The following is an 18275-nucleotide window of genomic DNA, read 5'->3' as shown; positions in this document are numbered from 1 at the left end:
GGTTTTAAAATGCAATCTTAACTTGAAGATGGAATCTTTTCTGTTTTTACTATGTTGTTTGTGACTGGGCTCACTTGCCATTATTACTTGCCTAGGATGCAAATTGTTTGATTAGGGCTAGAGGAAGAAAAGCAGCATCTGGGTAAAGTTAAAGAAAATAAGCTGGGCCTTTTAGCAGGCTAAAGTAAATTTTACAATAGTGTCATTTAACTGACACAATGAAGACAAGGGCTATGCTGAGGTATTTTCCTATCTGGGGGATATTCAAACATTTCAGGTCAAGTTACACCTGGGCTTTTAGTTTTCATCAATCTCACAGAAGAATGCTTATATCACTTTAGAGAATTAATGTGACTGACTTTGCTTAATTGTTTCATATAGAGTTTCAGTAGGGGTTTTATTCCGGAGGCCCCCTACTCGGTCTGCACCCACAGTCCCTGCGTCACTACCACTGAGGCTCTGTGGCTTCCCTCCCCAGCTGCTGCCATTCTTCCTCTCCTTGTTCTTCCTCCAGGCTTCCCTTCTGCACTCTCCAAGCTCTGTGTTCCCATGCTTGGGGCACCCCTCTCCTCCTGCCCTCCCAGCCGTGTCCTTCCCCCATCCCTCCCCTGGCCTGGGACTCCTGTTAGGAGGGCTTTGTGTCTTTTCCTCCGTTCTTGTCCCTGCCGCAACCAAGAATTGAAGGGCAGGAACACAGTAGTGTGGGCTACCTCAGAGAGAGAGGCACACTGAGAGGTTGCCGGTTCCCCCTTTTAAGGATTTTTCAGGAATGTGACAAAGGGCTAGGGGTGTGGACTTGTTAAGTGGTCTCAAGATGTTTTTCTTTGTTGAGACATGAAGTTTCTTATCAGTCCTCTGGGTAATTCTGCAAAATTAGCTTAACACAAGAAATACACTGCTCGGATGCATGTGGGATGCATGTGGGAGCATATCAATTAAGACTGCCTTCCTTACCTCTAAGGTGGGCTGAGTTATTGTATGTTCGCTAAAGAGTATGTTAAGTGTGGATAAAATGGAAGTTCCTGTGTCCAGGATTCTCACCTGGGCCTCGTCAGCTAGCTCACTACACATGTTTGGGCAATATGTTGCTATTGACTCTATAGAAAGAGCTTCCACCCAGTGCTCTGGGTGACACGGTGACACAGCTGCGAGGCTGCAGGAGAGCAGAGCAGAGGCTGGAGTGGTGGCAGCACTGAGGTCAGAGCCCCAGAGGATGTCTGTGTGGGATGGCTGTGTAGGCAGAGTCCCAGAGGACTTGCTGCATGTAGACTCGCTCTGATTGGATGGGATGTTAGTGATTGAAAGTTGGGTATAACCCCTTCACCCCAAGAACATTTTACTGTCATTTCTTTGGTCACATTGAATCCATAGTGAACTTTGCCCAGGGTTGAAACCCACTGGCAGGACATTAAAAATCTTACTTCTTAACTTCCTGGGTTTTAAAATGCAATCTTAGCTTTAAGATAGAATCTTTCTTGTCTTTACTATGCTGTTGTTTATGGCTGGGCTAGCTTGCTAAGTGAACTGTCCAGTTCGCAAATTACTTGATTACGGGATGAAGGAGGAAAAACAGCATATAGGTTTAAAGTTAGAAAAACAACCTGGGCCTTTTAGCATGCTAAAGTAAATCTTACACATGATTACAAACAATTAGCACAATAAAAACACAGACTACTTTCCTTCACCCGGGGAATATTACTGATCTCACTGTGCATAATGCTTAACACAGAGTTCTGATAGAGGCTTTCCTTGCACGTAGTCACACTGCTCTGACTGTAATTACCCTGCCTTGCTTTTTCCAGAGGCCCCCACCCTCACCCTATTGTGTCTAAGCCCAGGGTCCCTGTCTCAAGCTGAGCCTGGGCAGCGACGCAGCCATGGGAGGAGGAGACTTTGCTCGGAGATGGTGAAGATTCAGGCCTCTGCAGAGTCGGGGGGCGGTGAGGATCTGCGCCTCACCTCTGTTGGCCCCCAAGTTCTCTCCTGATGGCCCCTCTGCGACTGTGCCTGTCTTAGGTTGTTCCTCCCTTGAGGAATCTTACCCGTCTCTGGCTAGCCAGCCATCCTCTGGGGCCAATCAGGGCGAAGTGAGGCATGTGGGTGAGAGGCGGCGTCGGTTTTCTGTCTTCTTGGCTGTTTATGCCTCCATGGCCTCCGTGCCCAGTACCTGCTTTAGGGATCCCTTGCCAGCCGGCACGGTCCCAGCTCAGGTAATACATTTTGAGGAACTCAGGCCATTTTTTATAATGTAAGATATTTCTTCCAAAACAACACAGTAGTGAAGTTTCAGAAAAAATTTGGTTTGAGAAGGAAGGAGAAAGATCACAGAACCAGCAAACAGGAAGAAAGATGAAAAGATTGGAAAAACCTCAGCGCAAAACGCTGGGCATAGCTGGGAGCTCTCCCCCTTCTATCTTTTACTGAGGCTGTAGGTGATGTTGGGTGCCGAGGGACGCAGACTTCTGCAGGGTGGTTTTCACCCTCATTTTGGGAGCTGACCGCTGTATGATGACGTTTGACCAGCTGTGTGGGGAGCCAGCGAGGACCTGTAACAGACACGACCTCGCCCCCAGATAAGCACCACTGCTGGCATCTAGTTTTTTACCAGTTTAGGAATAAGAAACTATAAATGACAAAAGACTTGCAATTTACAATGGTTAAAGAGCTGAGGAAAACTTACAATAAGACAGTGGATATAAGGATATTTGGAAAAGCTGTAATGTAAAACACTGAATAAAGTTTAGCATTATTCCTTTGACAGTGCTTTCCAGGTAATTATAGATGAGATAAATGTAAGCCAAATTAGCCAAATTTTCCCTAATGAGGAGAAAAAATTCCTCTGGCATGTTCCAGGGGGCCTCTGGAAAATAACAAGAGTTACTTAGAGGTAAGAGCACCTTTTTGAATTTGGTGTTGGTGAGACAAGGGACCGTGGGTTTAGGCAGAGTAGGGTGAGGGCCTCCAGAGAAAAAGCAGAGCAAGATCATTACAGTCAGAACAATGTAACAATGTGCGAAGGAGTCCCTAGCGAAACTCTGTGATAAGCATTACGCAGTCAGTCACACTAACTCTCCAGGGTGAAGATACCAGAGTAGGAACATAGACATTCTTCCGTGAAATCAGTTCAAGCTCAAAAGGCCAGGAGCGACTCGGCCTGGAATGTCTGCGTGTTCTGCAGATGAAGAAGAGTCTCTCAGCATAACCTGGGACTTCTCTGTATCAGTTAGATCATGACACTAAAATTTACCTTAGCTTGCCAAAAGGCCCAGCTTATTTGTAACTGTACCTATATACTGTGTTTATTTCTCTGATCCTAACCAAGTAATCCGCAACCTGAGCAAATGATTCATTTAGTAAACAAGTGCTATAAACATCTCAAAAAGTTAAGAAGTAAGATTCTTAACATACTTTAGCAAACAGGGAACAACCCAGCCCACCTTGAGGTCAGGGCAGGTGGTCTTAATTGACACTCTCCCAGAGGGACAATGCTATACTGAGAAAGAATCACAGCAGCAAATTTCTTCTGTTCCTCAGCAAAAATGAGCATTCTGGGACTACTCAACAAGTCTGCATCCCTAGCCCATTACCCCCATTCCTGAAAATCCTCAACTGCGCATATATCCCCTAGACAATGAGCCTACCACAGACTCTCGTGTCTCCCCCTGGAGTGAGCTGGGACCTTAGATAGGCTGGTGAAGACCAGACTCTATTCAATACACTGGAGATGTTACTTTTACAAAGGCAATGTGCTATAAACAATGGTTTCCCTTCTATTTATTTTTCCAGTCAGCTCAAAAAATACACTTCCTGTTACTGAGAGCACCAGTAGGGAAGCTCACTGTAATTAAAAGATTGATCTTCTGGAAATAATGCTTAATAACAGGCATAAAAAAGTGTGAGTAATTCTGCATTTTCAAACACTGTCCTCAAGTTAATTTAACCTGAGCTGTTTGTGCACCATGTGGAGAGTCTAGAATCAGTACGTACAGGCTGAAATCAGTGGACCACAGAGAAGAGGAGATAAACTCCAATTGGCCACTTCCTTGAGATCAGGGGAGCCTTGTGAAAAAAAAAGCAGGGGAACACACATTTCATATGCTCCAGATGATAACAGTTCAGATTTGCAATGGCAATTTTTTGTATTTTGTGTGTTCTCTAAAGGAAAAATCTATCTTTATGCACATATATTAATGTGTGTGCAGCAGGTATAGTGGGAAAAACACTTGGTATCTTGAAAAGACAAAAATAAAAGTGGTTCTGAGCAAAAAAAGAAACAAAAAAACTCAACAAACTATTAGCACACCAAATTCAAAAATACATCAAGAGGATCATATACCATGACCAAGTGGGATTCATCTCAGTGAGGCAAGGATGGTAAAACATTCGATAATCCATCAACATCATCCAGCACATGAACAAAAAGGAGGACAAAAACCACATGATCACGTCCACAGATGCTGAAAAAACATTTGACAAAATTCAACATCCATTCATGATAAAAACTCTCAACAAAATGGGTATACAGGGCAAGTACCTCAACATAATAATAAAGGCCATATATGACAAGCCCACAGCCAACACCATACTTAACAGCAAGAAGCTGAAAGCTTTTCTTCTGAGATCGGGAACAAGACAGGGATGCCCACTCTCCCCACTGTGATTCAACATAGTACTGGAGGTCCTAGCCACGGCAATCAGACAAAACAAAGAAATATGAGGCACCCAGATTGGTAAAGAACAAGTCAAACCGTCACTATTTGCAGATGACATGATATTGCATATAAAAAACCCTAAAGATTCCACTCCAAAACTACTAGAACTGATATCTGAATTCAGCAGAGTTGCAGGATACACAATTAATACACAGAAACCTGTAGCTTTCCTATACACTAACGATGAAGTAGCAGAAAGAGAAATCAGGAAAACAATTCCATTCACAATTGCATCAACAAGAATAAAAATACCTAGGAATAAACCTAACCAAGTAACTGACAGACCTACCATACACTGAGAACTACAAGACACTCTTAACAGAAATGAAAGAGGACACTAACAAATGCAAACTCATCCCATGCTCCTGGCTAGGAGGAATTAATATTATCAAAATGCCCATCCTGCCTTAAGCAATCTACAGATTCAATGCAATCCCCATCAAAATACCAATAGCATTCTTCATCGAACAGGACACATTTTTGTGAGATAAAAGGCACAGCATTTCATCAGGAAAAAGAGTGAAGCATAATCTCCTACCTTGCGGTGCTGAGCATCGGGGTCCGTGGCACTGACGAAGTTGGAGGCACACATCGAGCGAGTAAAGGAAGTAAACAGCACCCTTGCCTCACCCAGAGGCTGGGGCGGCCCGGAGAAGCAGGCTGGAAGTCAGGCAGACAGAAAGAGGGACACTCCTCACAGATACCCAGTTGGGCTGTCGGGGTCTGATTCCAGAGACGCGGGCCTTTGAGAAGCCGCTGAAGCACAGCCTCAGCCTAGACTCTCGCAGGTGTCCACGGCCTTCCTCAGTGCCTCGCATCCAGGGAGATGCCTCTGAAGGGGAATCCTGGCCTCCACTCAGGTGACTTGCCCGGCTCCCAAGGGAGATGGGGGATCCACTGAGGGAGACGCAGGGGAACCTGGCGCTCGAGACTTTGAGATAGGCAGCCGGGCTAGTCCCATTTAAGTGGCTGACGAGCGCCCGATGTTGTGCACCATGGACGGCTTCCTCCTATAAGGACAGAAAAGAAAGAAAAGGCAGGCTCGGATGCCTATACTCACCTCCGAAGTTATCCCGGACGAGCCCCCAAAAATGATGCAGCTTCTCACACCACGAGGGTATGAAACTAGAAATAAATTACGCAAATAAAATGAAAAAGCCTTCCACCGCATGGAGGCTTAACAACATGCTCCTAAATAAACAACGGATCAGTGACCAAATAAAATGAGAGATCAAGCAATATATGGAGACAAATGACAGCAATAACTGAACAACGCAAAAATCCGTGGGACACAGACAAGGCCGTGCTAAGAGGGAAGTACACTGCAATACAGGCCTACCTCGGGAAAGAACAATCCCATATGAACAGTCTAAACTCACAACTACCACAACTAGAAAAAGAAGAACAAATGAGGCCCAAAGTCAGCAGGAGGAGGAACATACTAAAGATTGGAGCAGAAATAAATAAAACCGAGAAGAATGAAACAATACAAAGAATCAATGAAAGCAGGAGATGATTCTTCGAGAAAATAAACAAAATGGATAAACCCCTCGCCAGACAAACCAAGAAAAAAAGAGTCTGCACACATAAACAGAATCAGATATGAGAAAGGAAAAATCACTTCAGAAACCACAGAAATACAAAGAATATGAGAGAATACTATGAAAAATTATATGCTAACACACTGGATAACCTACAGGAAATGGACAACTTTCTAGAAAAATGCAACCCTCCAAGGCTAACCCAGAAAGAACAGAAAATCTGAACAGACCAATTACTGGCAACAAAATTCAACTGGTCATCAAAAAACTACCTAAGAACACAACACCTGAACCAGATGGCTGCACTGCTGACTTTAATCAAACATGTAGTGAAGATCTAATAGTCATCCTCCTTAAACTTTTCCAAAAAGAAGAAGAAGGAATACTTCCAAACTCATTCTACGAGGCTAGCATCACCTTAATACGAAAACCAGGCAAAGACACCACAGAAAAAGAAAATTACAGACCAATATCGCTGACAAACATACATGCAAAAATACTCAACAATCCACTTCTAGGAATTTACCCTAAGAATGCAGCAGCCCAGTTTGAAAAAGACAGATGCACCCCTATGTCTATCGCAGCACTATTTACAATAGCCAAGAAATGGAAGCAACCTAAGTGTCCATCAGTAGATGAATGGATAAAGAAGATGTGGTACATATACACAATGGAATATTATTCAGCCACAATAAGAAAACAAATCCTACCATTTGAAACAACATGGATGGAGCTAGAGGGTATTATGCTCCGTAAAATAAGCCAGGCAGAGAAATACAAGTACCAAATGATTTCACTCATATATGGAGTATAAGAACAAAGAAAAACTGAAGGAACAAGAAAGCAGCAGAATCACAGAACCCAAAAATGGACTAACAGTTACCAAAGGAAAATGGACTGGGGAGGATGGGTGGGAAGGGAGGGATAAGGGGGAAAAAGAAAGGGGGCATTACGATTAGCATGTATAATGGGGGGGCTTGGGGAGGGCTGTGCAACACAGAGAAGACAAGTAGTGATTCTACAACATCTTACAACGCTGATGGACAGTGACTGTAATGGGGTTTGTTGGGGGGACTTGGTGAAGGGGGAGCCTAGTAAACATAATGTTCTTCATGTAATTGTAGAGGGAAGGAGGGAGGAAGGAAGGGAGGGAAGGAGGGAGGAAGGAAGGGAGGGAGGGAGGGAGGAAGGAAGGAAGGAAGGAAGGAAGGAAGGAAGGAAGGAAGAGCATCAGAGTTAATACCATTACCTTTGTGGTAAGATACAGCTAAATTTAACATAGTGCTCCACTTACTGTTATAAGGCCACAGATTAACTGTTGAATAGCCTTAGTTTCTTCACTTCTAAAATAGGGAAGGATAACAGAGCCAACGTCATAGTATATAATTTAACATGATTAGCACAATTCCCATTGCACAGGAAATACACAATAAGTATCAGCATGTATCTATTGTAAGTTCTTCCTATCAAGCATGAACTCACGAAGGTAAATTTTCCATGGAGATTATAGGACCAACCTTAGATAGGCTGGTGAAGACCAGACTCTATTCAATACACTGGAGATGTTAGTTTTACAAAGGCAATGTGCTATAAAGAATTTCTTTCCTTCTATTTATTTTTCCAGTCAGCTCACACAATACACTTCCTGTTACTGAGAGCCACCAGTAGGGAAGCTCACTGTAATTAAGATTGAACGTCTGGAAACAATGCTTAATAACAGGCATAAAAAAGTGTGAGTAATTCTGCATTTTCAAACACTGTCCTCAAGTTAATTTAACCTGAGCTGTTGGTGCACCACATGGAGAGTCTAGAATCAGTACGTACAGGCTGAAATCAGTGGACCACAGAGAAGAGGAGACAAACTCCAATTGGCCACTTCCTTGAGATCAGGGGAGCCTTGTGAAAAAAAAAGCAGGTGAACACACATTTTATATGCAACAGATGTGGGAAAAACACTTGGTATATTGAAGAGACAAAAAATAAAAGTGGTTCTGAGCAAAAAAAAACTCAACAAACTATTAGCACACCAAATTCAAAAATACATCATGCGGATCATATACCATGACCACGTGGGATTCATCTCAGTGATGCAAGGATGGTAAAACATTCGATAATCCATCAACAGCATCCAGCACATGAACAAAAAGGAGGACAACAACCACATGATCACATCCACAGATGCTGAAAAAAACATTTGACAAAATTCAACATCCATTCATGATAAAAACTCTCAACAAAATGCGTATACAGGGCAAGTACCTCAACATAATAAAGGCCATATATGACAAGCCCACAGCCAACATCATACTTAACAGCAAGAAGGTGAAAGCTTTTCCTCTGAGATCGGGAACAAGACAGGGATGCCCACTCTCCCCACTGTTATTCCACATAGTACTGGAGGTCCTAGCCACGGCAATCAGACAAAACAAAGAAATACAAGGCATCCATATAGGTAAAAAACAAGTCAAAGTGTCACTATTTGCAGATGACATGATATTGTACAGTAAAATCCCTGAAGACCCCACACCAAATCCACTACAACTAATATCTGAATTCAGCACAGTTGCAGGATACAAAATTAATACACAGAAATCTGTTGCTTTCCTAGACACTAATGATGAACTAGCAGAAAGAGAAATCAGGAAAATAATTCCATCACAATTGCATCAACAAGAATAAAATACCTAGGAATAAACCTAACCAAGGAAGTGAAAGACCTACTCTACCCTGAAAAGTACAAGACACTCTTAAGAGAAATTAAAGAGGGCACTGACAAATGGAAACTCATCATATGCTCTTGTCTAGGAAGAATTAATATTGTCAAAATGGCCATCCTGCCTGAAGCAGTCTACAGATTCAATGCAATCCCTATCAAAATACAAACAGCATTCTTTGGCGAACTGGAACAAATAGTTTAAAATTCATAATGGAACCACAAAAATCCCCGAATAGACAAAGTAATCCTGAGAAGGAAGAACAAAGCAGGGGGGATCTCGCTCCCCAACTTCAAGCTCTACTACAAAGCCACAGTAATCAAGACAATTTGGTACTGGCAGAAAAACAGACCCACAGAACAGTGGAACACAATAGCACAATAGGTCCAGGTATTAATCCAAACATACGTGGTCAATTAATATACAATAAAGGAGCTATGGACACACAACGGGAAAATGACAGCCTCTTGAACAGCTGGTGATGGCAAAAGTGAAGAGCTACATGTAGGAGAATGAAAGTGGATGATTGTCTAAGCCCATGCACAAAAGTAAATTTGAATTGGATCAAACACCTGAATATAAGTCATGAAACCATAAAACTTTTAGGAAAAAATATAGGCAAAAATCTCTTAGACGTAAATATGAGTAACTTCTTCATGAACCTATCTTCCCGGGCAAGGGACACAAAAGCTAAAATGAACAAGTGGGACCATATCAAGGTGAAAAGGACAGCCAAGGACACCACCAATAGAACAAAAAGGCATCCTACAGTCTGGGAGAATATATTCATAAGTGACAGATCCTATAAAGGGTTGACATCCAAAATATATAAAGAGCTCATGCACCTCAACAAACAAAAAGCAAATAATCCAATTAAAAAATGGGAAGAGGAGCTGAACAGACACTTCTCCAAAGAAGAAATTCAGATGGCCAGCAGGCACATGAAAAGATGCTCCACATCGCTTGTCATCAGAGATATGCAACTTAAAACCGCAATGAGATATCACCTCACAGTAGGTAAGGATCGCCACCATCCAAAAGACAAGCAACAAATGTTGCCAGGTTGTGGAGAAAGGGAAACCCTCCTACACTGCTGGTGGGAATGTAAATTAGTTCAACCATTGTGGAAAGCAGTATGGAGGTTCCTCAAAATGCTTAAAATAGAAATATCATTTGACCCAGGAACTCCACTTCTAGGAATTTACCCTAAGAATACAGCAGCCCAGTTTGAAGAAGACAGATACACTCCTATGTTGATGACAGCACTATTTACAATAGCCAAGAAGTGGAAGCAAACTAAGTGTCCATCAGTAGATGAATGGAAAAAAGATGTGATACATATACACAATGGAATACTATTCAGCCATAAGAAGAAAACAAATCCTACCATTTGCAACAACATGGATGGAGCTAGAGGGTATTATGCTCAGTGAAATAAGCCAGGAGAAAGACAAGTACCAAATGATTTCACTCATCTGTGGAGTTTAAGAACAAAGCAAAAACTGAAGGAACAAAACAGCAGACCAATCACAGAAGCCAAGAATGGACTAACAATTACCAAAGGGAAAGGGACTGGGTGATGGGTGGGAAGGGAGGGATAAGGGGAAAAAGGGGGGCATTACTATTAGCAGACATGATGTAGGGGAGATATGGGGAGGGCTGTACAACACAGAGAAGACAAGTAGTTATTCGATAGCATCTTACCACGCTGATAGACACTGACTGTAATGGGGTATAGGGGGGGACTTGTTGATTGGGGTAGTCTAGTAAACACAATTTGCTCATGTAATTGTAGATTAATCATACAATAATAATAATAATAATAAATTTTTAAAAAAGATTATCATTTAAATTTGAAGGAGGGATTACCCAATTTCCAGTTAAGCAAAAGCTGAGAGAATTTAGCTCCCACCAACCATCTCTACAGCATATTTTACAGGGAGTGCTATAGATGGAAGTGTTCCTAAGGTTAAATAGCTGTCACCAGAGGTAACAACAATGGATAGACAAAGAGTACAGAATATGATACCTAATATATAAATAATGAGGAGGAAAAAAAAAACAACCTTTAGATTGTGTTCCTAATAGCATACTTAAGTGAGGTAAGTTAGCTTCTTAGATAGTAAGGAAGGGACCCTTTAACCTTTGGTAACCATGAATCTAAAGCCTGCAATGGCAATAAGTACATACCTATAGATAATCACCCAAAATGTAAATGGTCTGAATGCACCAATCAAAAGACATAGACTCACTGAATGGATAAAAAAACAAGACCCATCTACATGTTGCCTACAAGAGACTCACTTCAAACCCAAACACATACGCAGACTAAAAGTGAAGGGATGGAAAAAGATATTTCACGCAACTAACGGAGAAAAAAGCAGGGGTTGCAGTACTTGTATTGGACAAAATAGACTTTAAAACAAAGTCACAAGAGACAAAGAAGGACATGACATAATGATAAAAGGGTCAATCCAACAACAGGATATAACCATTATAAATATCTATGCACCCAACACAGGAGCACCTACATATGTGAAACAAATAGAAACAGAATTAAAAGGGGAAATAGAATGTAATGCATTCCTTTAGGAGACTTCAACACTCCACTCACTCCAAAGAACAGATGCACCAGAGAGAAAATAAGGAGACAGAGGCAGTGAACAACACATTAGAACAGATGGACCTTACAGACATCTACAGAACTCTCCACTCAAAAGCAGGAGGATACTCATTCTTCTCAAGTGCACACGGAACATTTTCAAAAATAGATCATATACTAGGGCACAAAAAGAGCCTCAGTAAATTCAAAAAGACTGAAATTATACCAACCAACATCTCAGATAACAAGGGTATGAAACTAGAAATAAATTACACAAAGATGACAAAAAAGCCTACAATCACATGGAGGCTTAACAACATGCTCCTAAATAACCAATGGATCAATGACCAAATAAAAAGAGATCAAGCAATATATGGAAACAAATGACAACAATAATTCAACAACGCAAAATCTGTGGGACGCAGCAAAGGCGGTGTTAAGAGGGAAGTATATTGCAACACAGGTCTACCTAAGGAAAGAACAATTCCGTATGAACAGTCTAAACTCACAATTAACTAAACTAGAAAAAGAAGAACAAATGAGGCCTAAAGTCAGTAGAAGGAGCGACATAATAAAGTTTAGAGCAAAAATAAACAAAATTGAGGAAAATAAAACAACAGAATCAATGAAAACAGGAGCTGGTTCTTCGAGAAAAGAAACAAAATAGATAAACCCCTAGCCAGACTTATCAAGAAAAAAAGTCTACGAACATGAACAGAATCAGAAATGAGAAAGGAAAAATCACTACTGACACCACTGAAATATGAAGAATAGAGAATACTATGAAAAGTTATATAGTAACAAACAGGACAACCTAGAAGAAATGATCAACTTTCCAGGAAAATGCAACCTTCCAAGGGTGACCCAGGAAGAAACAGAAAACCTGAACAGACCAATGACCAGCAAGGAAACGGCACCGGTAATCCCAAATGACAAGGACGACAGGAGCCTCAGGAAACAGCTGTTACTCCTGGAGGAGCTGCCTCCGGCGGCCTCACCCGCCGCCCCGCCGCAGGTCCCACCCGACCGTCGGCTTGCCCGGCCCTCGCCCCCGAGGCCGCCGACGGAAAACGGCGCACAGGGCAAGACGCCCGTCGGACTCCCCGTCTGCGCGGCCCGGCCCGGGCGTCGGTGGCAGGTCGGCGGCGCGGCCTCAGGCCGGACCCCGCGAGCCCCCCACCCGCGTCGGCCGCCCTACGGCCCAGCGGGCCACGCGCGTCTCGCCGAACCCCTCGCACGGCCACCCCCTCACCGGTCCGCCGCGCCCGCAGGCGGAGGCAGGGGTCCACGCGACCCCTCCGGGCCCCGCGGCCACGTACCTTCCGGCCCGCAGAGCTGTCCCTGTCGCCTTCACCCCTGAAGCGGGGCCCGCTCTGGACGCTCCGCAGCAGGTCCGACGGTGGAAGGCTGGAGGCGGCAGAGCTGGACGAGCGCAGGTCCGGCCGGGGCAGCGGCTCCAAGTCCGGGCCGATCGCCGCCCTCCGCCCGGCGAGAGAGAGCCGCGAAGGGCCGAGTGCGGCGCCGGGGCCCAGCCGGCGCGAGGGAGCGATCCGAGGCGGGGGGCGAGGTCGGTGCCGCCGGGCCATTCGCGCCGGGAGGAAGGCGCAGCCGAGCACAGCGCGGGTCCACCATCAGGGCTCCGCCGGGCTTGCTGCGCGGACGGCACGGATGGCCGGCCGGAGGCGCCCGGACACGGACGGCGCACCGGAGCACGTAATGAGCCGCGGGAGCACCTCCTCGTGGCGCTCGCGAACCTACTGACTCTTCAATGTGGAGGCTGCGGCGCCTGCAGCTACTACGCAGCCGCCGGAGTTACGTTTTCTGCGCTCACGCCCAATGGCTACCTGCTCCTCGGAACAGCTCCCTCATTGGTCTCGAGTGCCGTCTGTCGGGGGAGGGCCTGAGCCTGACGCCCCGCGCCCATTGGCCACTCCGACCTTCATAAGGGGGCGGGTCTACGCGGGACGCTGCACGCTCAGTGGCCGGGAGGGCTGTCAGGCAGGGACTTTCATTTTGTTCAACGTACTTCCTAATTTTTCATGAGATGACCCACGTGTTATTTTTATTTATTTATTTACTTATTTTATTGTGGTGTCATTAATACACAGTCCCATGAGCAACAATGTGGTTACTAAATTCCCCCCATTATCAAGCCTCCCCACAAACCCCATTACAGTCACTGTCCATCAGCGTAGTGAGACCCTGTAGAGTCACTATAGGTCGTCCCCGGGTTGTATCCGCCCCCCCACCCCGTAACCCCCTGCATTATGTGTGCTTATCCCGATGCCCCTCATTCCCCTTCTCCCTCCCCACCTACACTCCCCAGTCCCTTTCCCTTTGGTAACTGTCAGTTCATTCTTGGGTTCTGTGAGTCCGTTGTTGTTTTGTTCCTTCAGTTTTTGCTTTGATCTTATGCTCCACAGATGAGTGAAATCATTTTTTGGTACTTGTCTTTCTCCTCCTGGCTTATTTCCCTGAGCATAATACCCTCTAGCTCCGTCCATGTTGTTGCAAATTGTAGGATTCGTTTTATTCCTATGGCTGAATAATATTCTTTGTGTATATGCACCATCTCTTCTTTATGCATTCATCTACTGATGGACACTTAGGTTGCTTCCATTTCTTGGCTATTGTAAATAACTCACGTGTTATTAAGTTACTTAATTTTCAAGTGACTGGAGATTTTCTAGATATCTTTCTAAAGGAACAAAACAGCAGCAGACTCAAAGAACCCAAGAATGGACTGACAGTTACCAAACGGAAAGGGACTGTGGAGGTGGGTGGGAAGGGAGGGATAAGGGGGCAAGGGGGCATTACGATTAGCACACATAATGTAGCGGGGGGACACGAGAAAGGTAGTAAACACAGAGAAGACAAGTAATAACTCTAGCATCTTACTGCGCTGATGGACGGTGACTGTAATGGGGTTTGTGGGTAGACTCGATAATGGGGAGAATCTAGTAACCACATTGTAGCTCATGTGATTGTGTATTGATGACACCACAATCAATAAATAAGTAAATAAAAATAACACGTGGGTCATCTCAAGAAAAATTATAAAGTACATTGAACAAAATGATAGTCCCCGCCTGACAGCCCTCGCGGCCCATGAGCGTGCAGCGTCCCGCGCAGTCCCGCCTCCGTCAGAAGGCCTTCCCGCCCAATGAGCGTGGGACGACAGGCTCAGGCCCTCCCCCGACTTACGGAACTAGAGGTCAACGAGGGAGCGGCTCCGCGGAGCAGGTAGCCATTGGGCGCGCTCGCAGAAAACGTACCTCCAGCGGCTGCGTAGTAGCTGCAGACGCCGCAGCTTCCATGTTGAAGAGTCAGTAGGTTCGCGAGCGCCGCCAGGAGGAGCTGCTCCCGCGGCTAATCCCGTGCTCCAGTCCGCTGTCCTTGTCCGGGCGCCTCCGGCCCTCCGTCCCGTCCGCGCAGCGAGCCCGGCGGCGCCTAGATTGTGGACCCGCGCTGTGCTCGGCTGCGCCTTCCTCCCGGAGCGGAGGCGCCAGCGGCACCGACCTCGCCCGCTGGGCCCCCGGCGCCGCACTCGCCGCTTCGCGGCTCTCCCGCGGCGGACGGAGGGCGGCGATCGACCCGGACTTAGAGCCGCCGACCAGGCCGGACCTGCGCCCGTCCAGCCCTGCCGCCTCCAGCCTGGGGCCGTCGCGCGGCGCGACCAAGAACTCCGATGTGGCCGCGGGCCTGGCTTGGGCCTCGGCGGCCGCCGCGAAACAACTGCGCAGGAGCAGCTCATCGGCCGCAGCGCGTGGGGCCGCCTGTCCCCCGCCGACGGCTTCGCCAAGGCCTCCGAGATCCCGGCCGGGAAGCGGCTCCCGCCGCCGCGGACGTGCGGCGGAGCGTCCAGAGCGGGCCCCGCTTCAGGGGTGAAGGCGACAGCGACGGCACTGTGGGCCGGAAGGTACGTGGCCGCGGGGACCCCTGCCTCCCCCTGCGGGCGCGGTGGAGCCGGTGAGGGGGCGCTCGTGCGAGGGCTCGGCGGGCGGCGCGGGTCTCGCGGGGCCGCGGGGTCGTGGGGCGGCCGACGCGGGTGCTGGGTCCTCCCTGGGCCCGGCTCGGGGCCGCTCCGCCGCCCTGCCGCCGCCGCCCGGGACGGGGCCGCAGGCGGAGAGTCCGGGGGCCGCGCAGGCGGGGAGGCCGGCGGGCGTCTTGCCGCGTGTGGAGGTTATCGACGGCGGCCTCGAGGGCGAGGGCTGGGCGAGCAGAGGGTGAGGCGGGACCCGCGGCGGGGCGGCGGGGACAGGCCCCCGTACGCGCCGTCAGAATGAAAAGTGTTTTCCTGAGATGCCTGTCGTCCCTGTCATTTGGGATTACCGATTCAGTTTCCTTGCTGGTCGTTGGTCTGTTCAGATTTTGTTTCTTCCTGGGTCAGCCGTGGAAAGTTGCATTTTTCTGGAAAGCTGACCATCTTCTAGGTTCTCCACTTTGTTTACGTATAATTTTTCATAGTATTCTCTCATAATTCTTCATATTTCTGTGGTGTCAGTAGTGATTTTTCCTTTCTTATTTCTGATTCTGTTCATGTGTATAGACTTTTTTTTCTTGGTAAGTCTGGCTGGGTTTTATCTATTTTGTTTCTTTTCTCGAAGAACCAGCTCCTGCTTTCATTGATTCTCTCTATTGTTTTATTCTTCTGTATTTTATTTATTTCTGCTCTAATCATTATTACGTCCCTCCTTCTCCTGACTTTGGGCCTCACTTTTTCTTCTTTGTCTAGTTTGGTTAATTGTGAGTTTAGACTGTCCATATGGGATTGTTGTTCTTTCCTGAGGTAGGCCTGTGGTGCGATATACTTTCTTCTTGCCACTGCCTTTTGAGTCCCACAGATTTTGCGTTGTTGAGTTATTGTTGTTATTTGTTTCCATATATTGCTTGATCTCTGTTTTTATTTTGTCTTTGATCTACTGGTTATTTAGGAGCATGTTGTTAAGCCTCCATGTGATTGTAGGCCATTTCGTCGTCTTTGTGTAATTTATTTCTAGTTTCATACCCTTGTGGTCTGAGAAGCTGGTTGGTACAATTTCAATCTTTTCGAATTTTCTGAGACTCTTTTTGTGGCCTAGTATATGATCTATTCTTGAAAATGTTCCGTGTGCACTTGAGAAGAATGTGTACCTGCTGCTTTTGAGTAGAGAGTTCTGTAGACGTCTAAGGTCCATCTGTTCTAATGTGTTGTTCAATGCCTCTGTCTCCTTACTTATTTTCTGTCTGGTTGATCTGTCCTTTGGAGTGAGTGGAGTGTTGAAGTCTCTTAAAATGAATGCATTGCATTCTATTTCCCCTTTCAATTCTGTTAGTATTTGCTTCACATATGTAGGTGCTCCTGTGTTGGGTGCATAGATATTTATAATGGTTATATCCTCTTGTTGGATTGACCCCTGTATCATTATGTCATGTCCTTCTTTGTCTCTTGTGACTTTGTTTTAAAGTCTATTTTGTTCAATACAAGTACTGCAACACCTACTTTTTTCTCCCTATTAGTTGCATGAAGTATCTTTTTCCATCCCTTCCCTCTTAGTCTGTGTATGTCTTTGGGTTTCAAGCGAATCTCCTGTAGACAGTATATACATGGGTCTTGTTTTTTTATACATTCAGTGACTGTGTATTTTGATTGGTGCATTCAGACCATTTACATTTAGGGTGATTATCGATAGGTACGTACGTACTTATTGCCATTGCAGGCTTTAGGGTCGTGGTTACCAAAAGGTAAAGGGTACCTTCCTTAGTACCTAAGAATCTAACTTAACTCACTTAAATATGCTATTACAAACACAATCTAAAGGTTTTTTTTTTCCCCTCCTCATTCTTTATATATTAGGTATGGTATTCTGTACTCTTTGCCTGTCCCTTTTTATTACCTCTGATGACAGCTATTTAACCTTAGGAACACTTCCATCTATAGCACTACCTCCAAAATACACTGTAGAGACGGGTGGTGCAAGCTAAATTCTCTCAGCTTTTGCTTATCTGGAAATTGTTTAATCCCTCCTTCAAATTCAAATGATAATCTTTTTTATTTTTATTTATTATTCAGTTGTTATAATTTTTTTGTATGATTAATCTACAATTACATGAGCTGCATTATGTTTACTAGACCTCCCCCATCATCAAGTCTCCCCCACATACCCTTTACAGTCAGTGTCCATCAGCATAGTAAGATGCTATAGAATCACTTGTCTTCTCTGTGTTGTACAGCCCTCCCCATGTCCCCCCGCTACATTATGTCTGGTAATAGCAATGCCCCTTTTTTTCTGCTTATCCCTCCCTTCCCACACTCATCCTCTTAGCATTCAGTATGAGGCAGCTCAAAGAATTTTGACCTCTTGAAAGTTCTATGAAATTTTCAGTGTTAAAGATAACTAATATTTGTCTTAGTTAAGTTTTAAATAATAATTCCCTAGTTCTGTTAGTCATTGTCATTCCTGAATGCTGTCACTGCTACTCTTGCTAATGGTTCTTAAATTGCCTCCAACTGGTCTGTTTTGCTGATTTATTTCCTCTTTTCCAATACCTCTTGTGATTTCACAACTTCTGGCCTTTTGGGAGATTTGTACTTTATCTGTGTTCAAGTAGAAATACCTCCAAGTAGAAAGAGAAACTATTTTTCTTCTAATTTAAGACTTAAAGAGCATAATTCTTGACTCCTTCCAGCTTTTCATACATAGAAGGAAGCATATATTTTAATAAA

At 45.2% G+C, this 18275-nt stretch overlaps 1 protein-coding gene and 1 pseudogene across 1 annotated transcript in view; one reads left to right on the top strand and one right to left on the bottom strand.

The window, feature by feature from the left end:
• Positions 1-13493, bottom strand: part of LOC140845416 (putative olfactory receptor 1F2) — a 42591-nt pseudogene extending 29098 nt beyond the window's left edge.
• A 1239-nt stretch (positions 13494-14732) lies between these two features.
• Positions 14733-18275, top strand: part of LOC108400354 (uncharacterized) — a 43801-nt gene continuing 40258 nt past the window's right edge. Inside the window, exons 1-2 of the mRNA XM_073219492.1 lie at positions 14733-14738; positions 14782-15488. Of these exons, the coding sequence (XP_073075593.1) occupies positions 14733-14738; positions 14782-15488 (713 nt within the window). The remainder of the gene's footprint in view (positions 14739-14781; positions 15489-18275) is intronic.

Source organism: Manis javanica, chromosome 13 (assembly GCF_040802235.1).
Source record: "Manis javanica isolate MJ-LG chromosome 13, MJ_LKY, whole genome shotgun sequence".
NCBI lineage: Eukaryota > Metazoa > Chordata > Mammalia > Pholidota > Manidae > Manis > Manis javanica.
The sequence above is the reverse complement of the archived record's forward strand: the minus strand, read 5'-3'. Positions and strand labels throughout refer to the sequence as shown.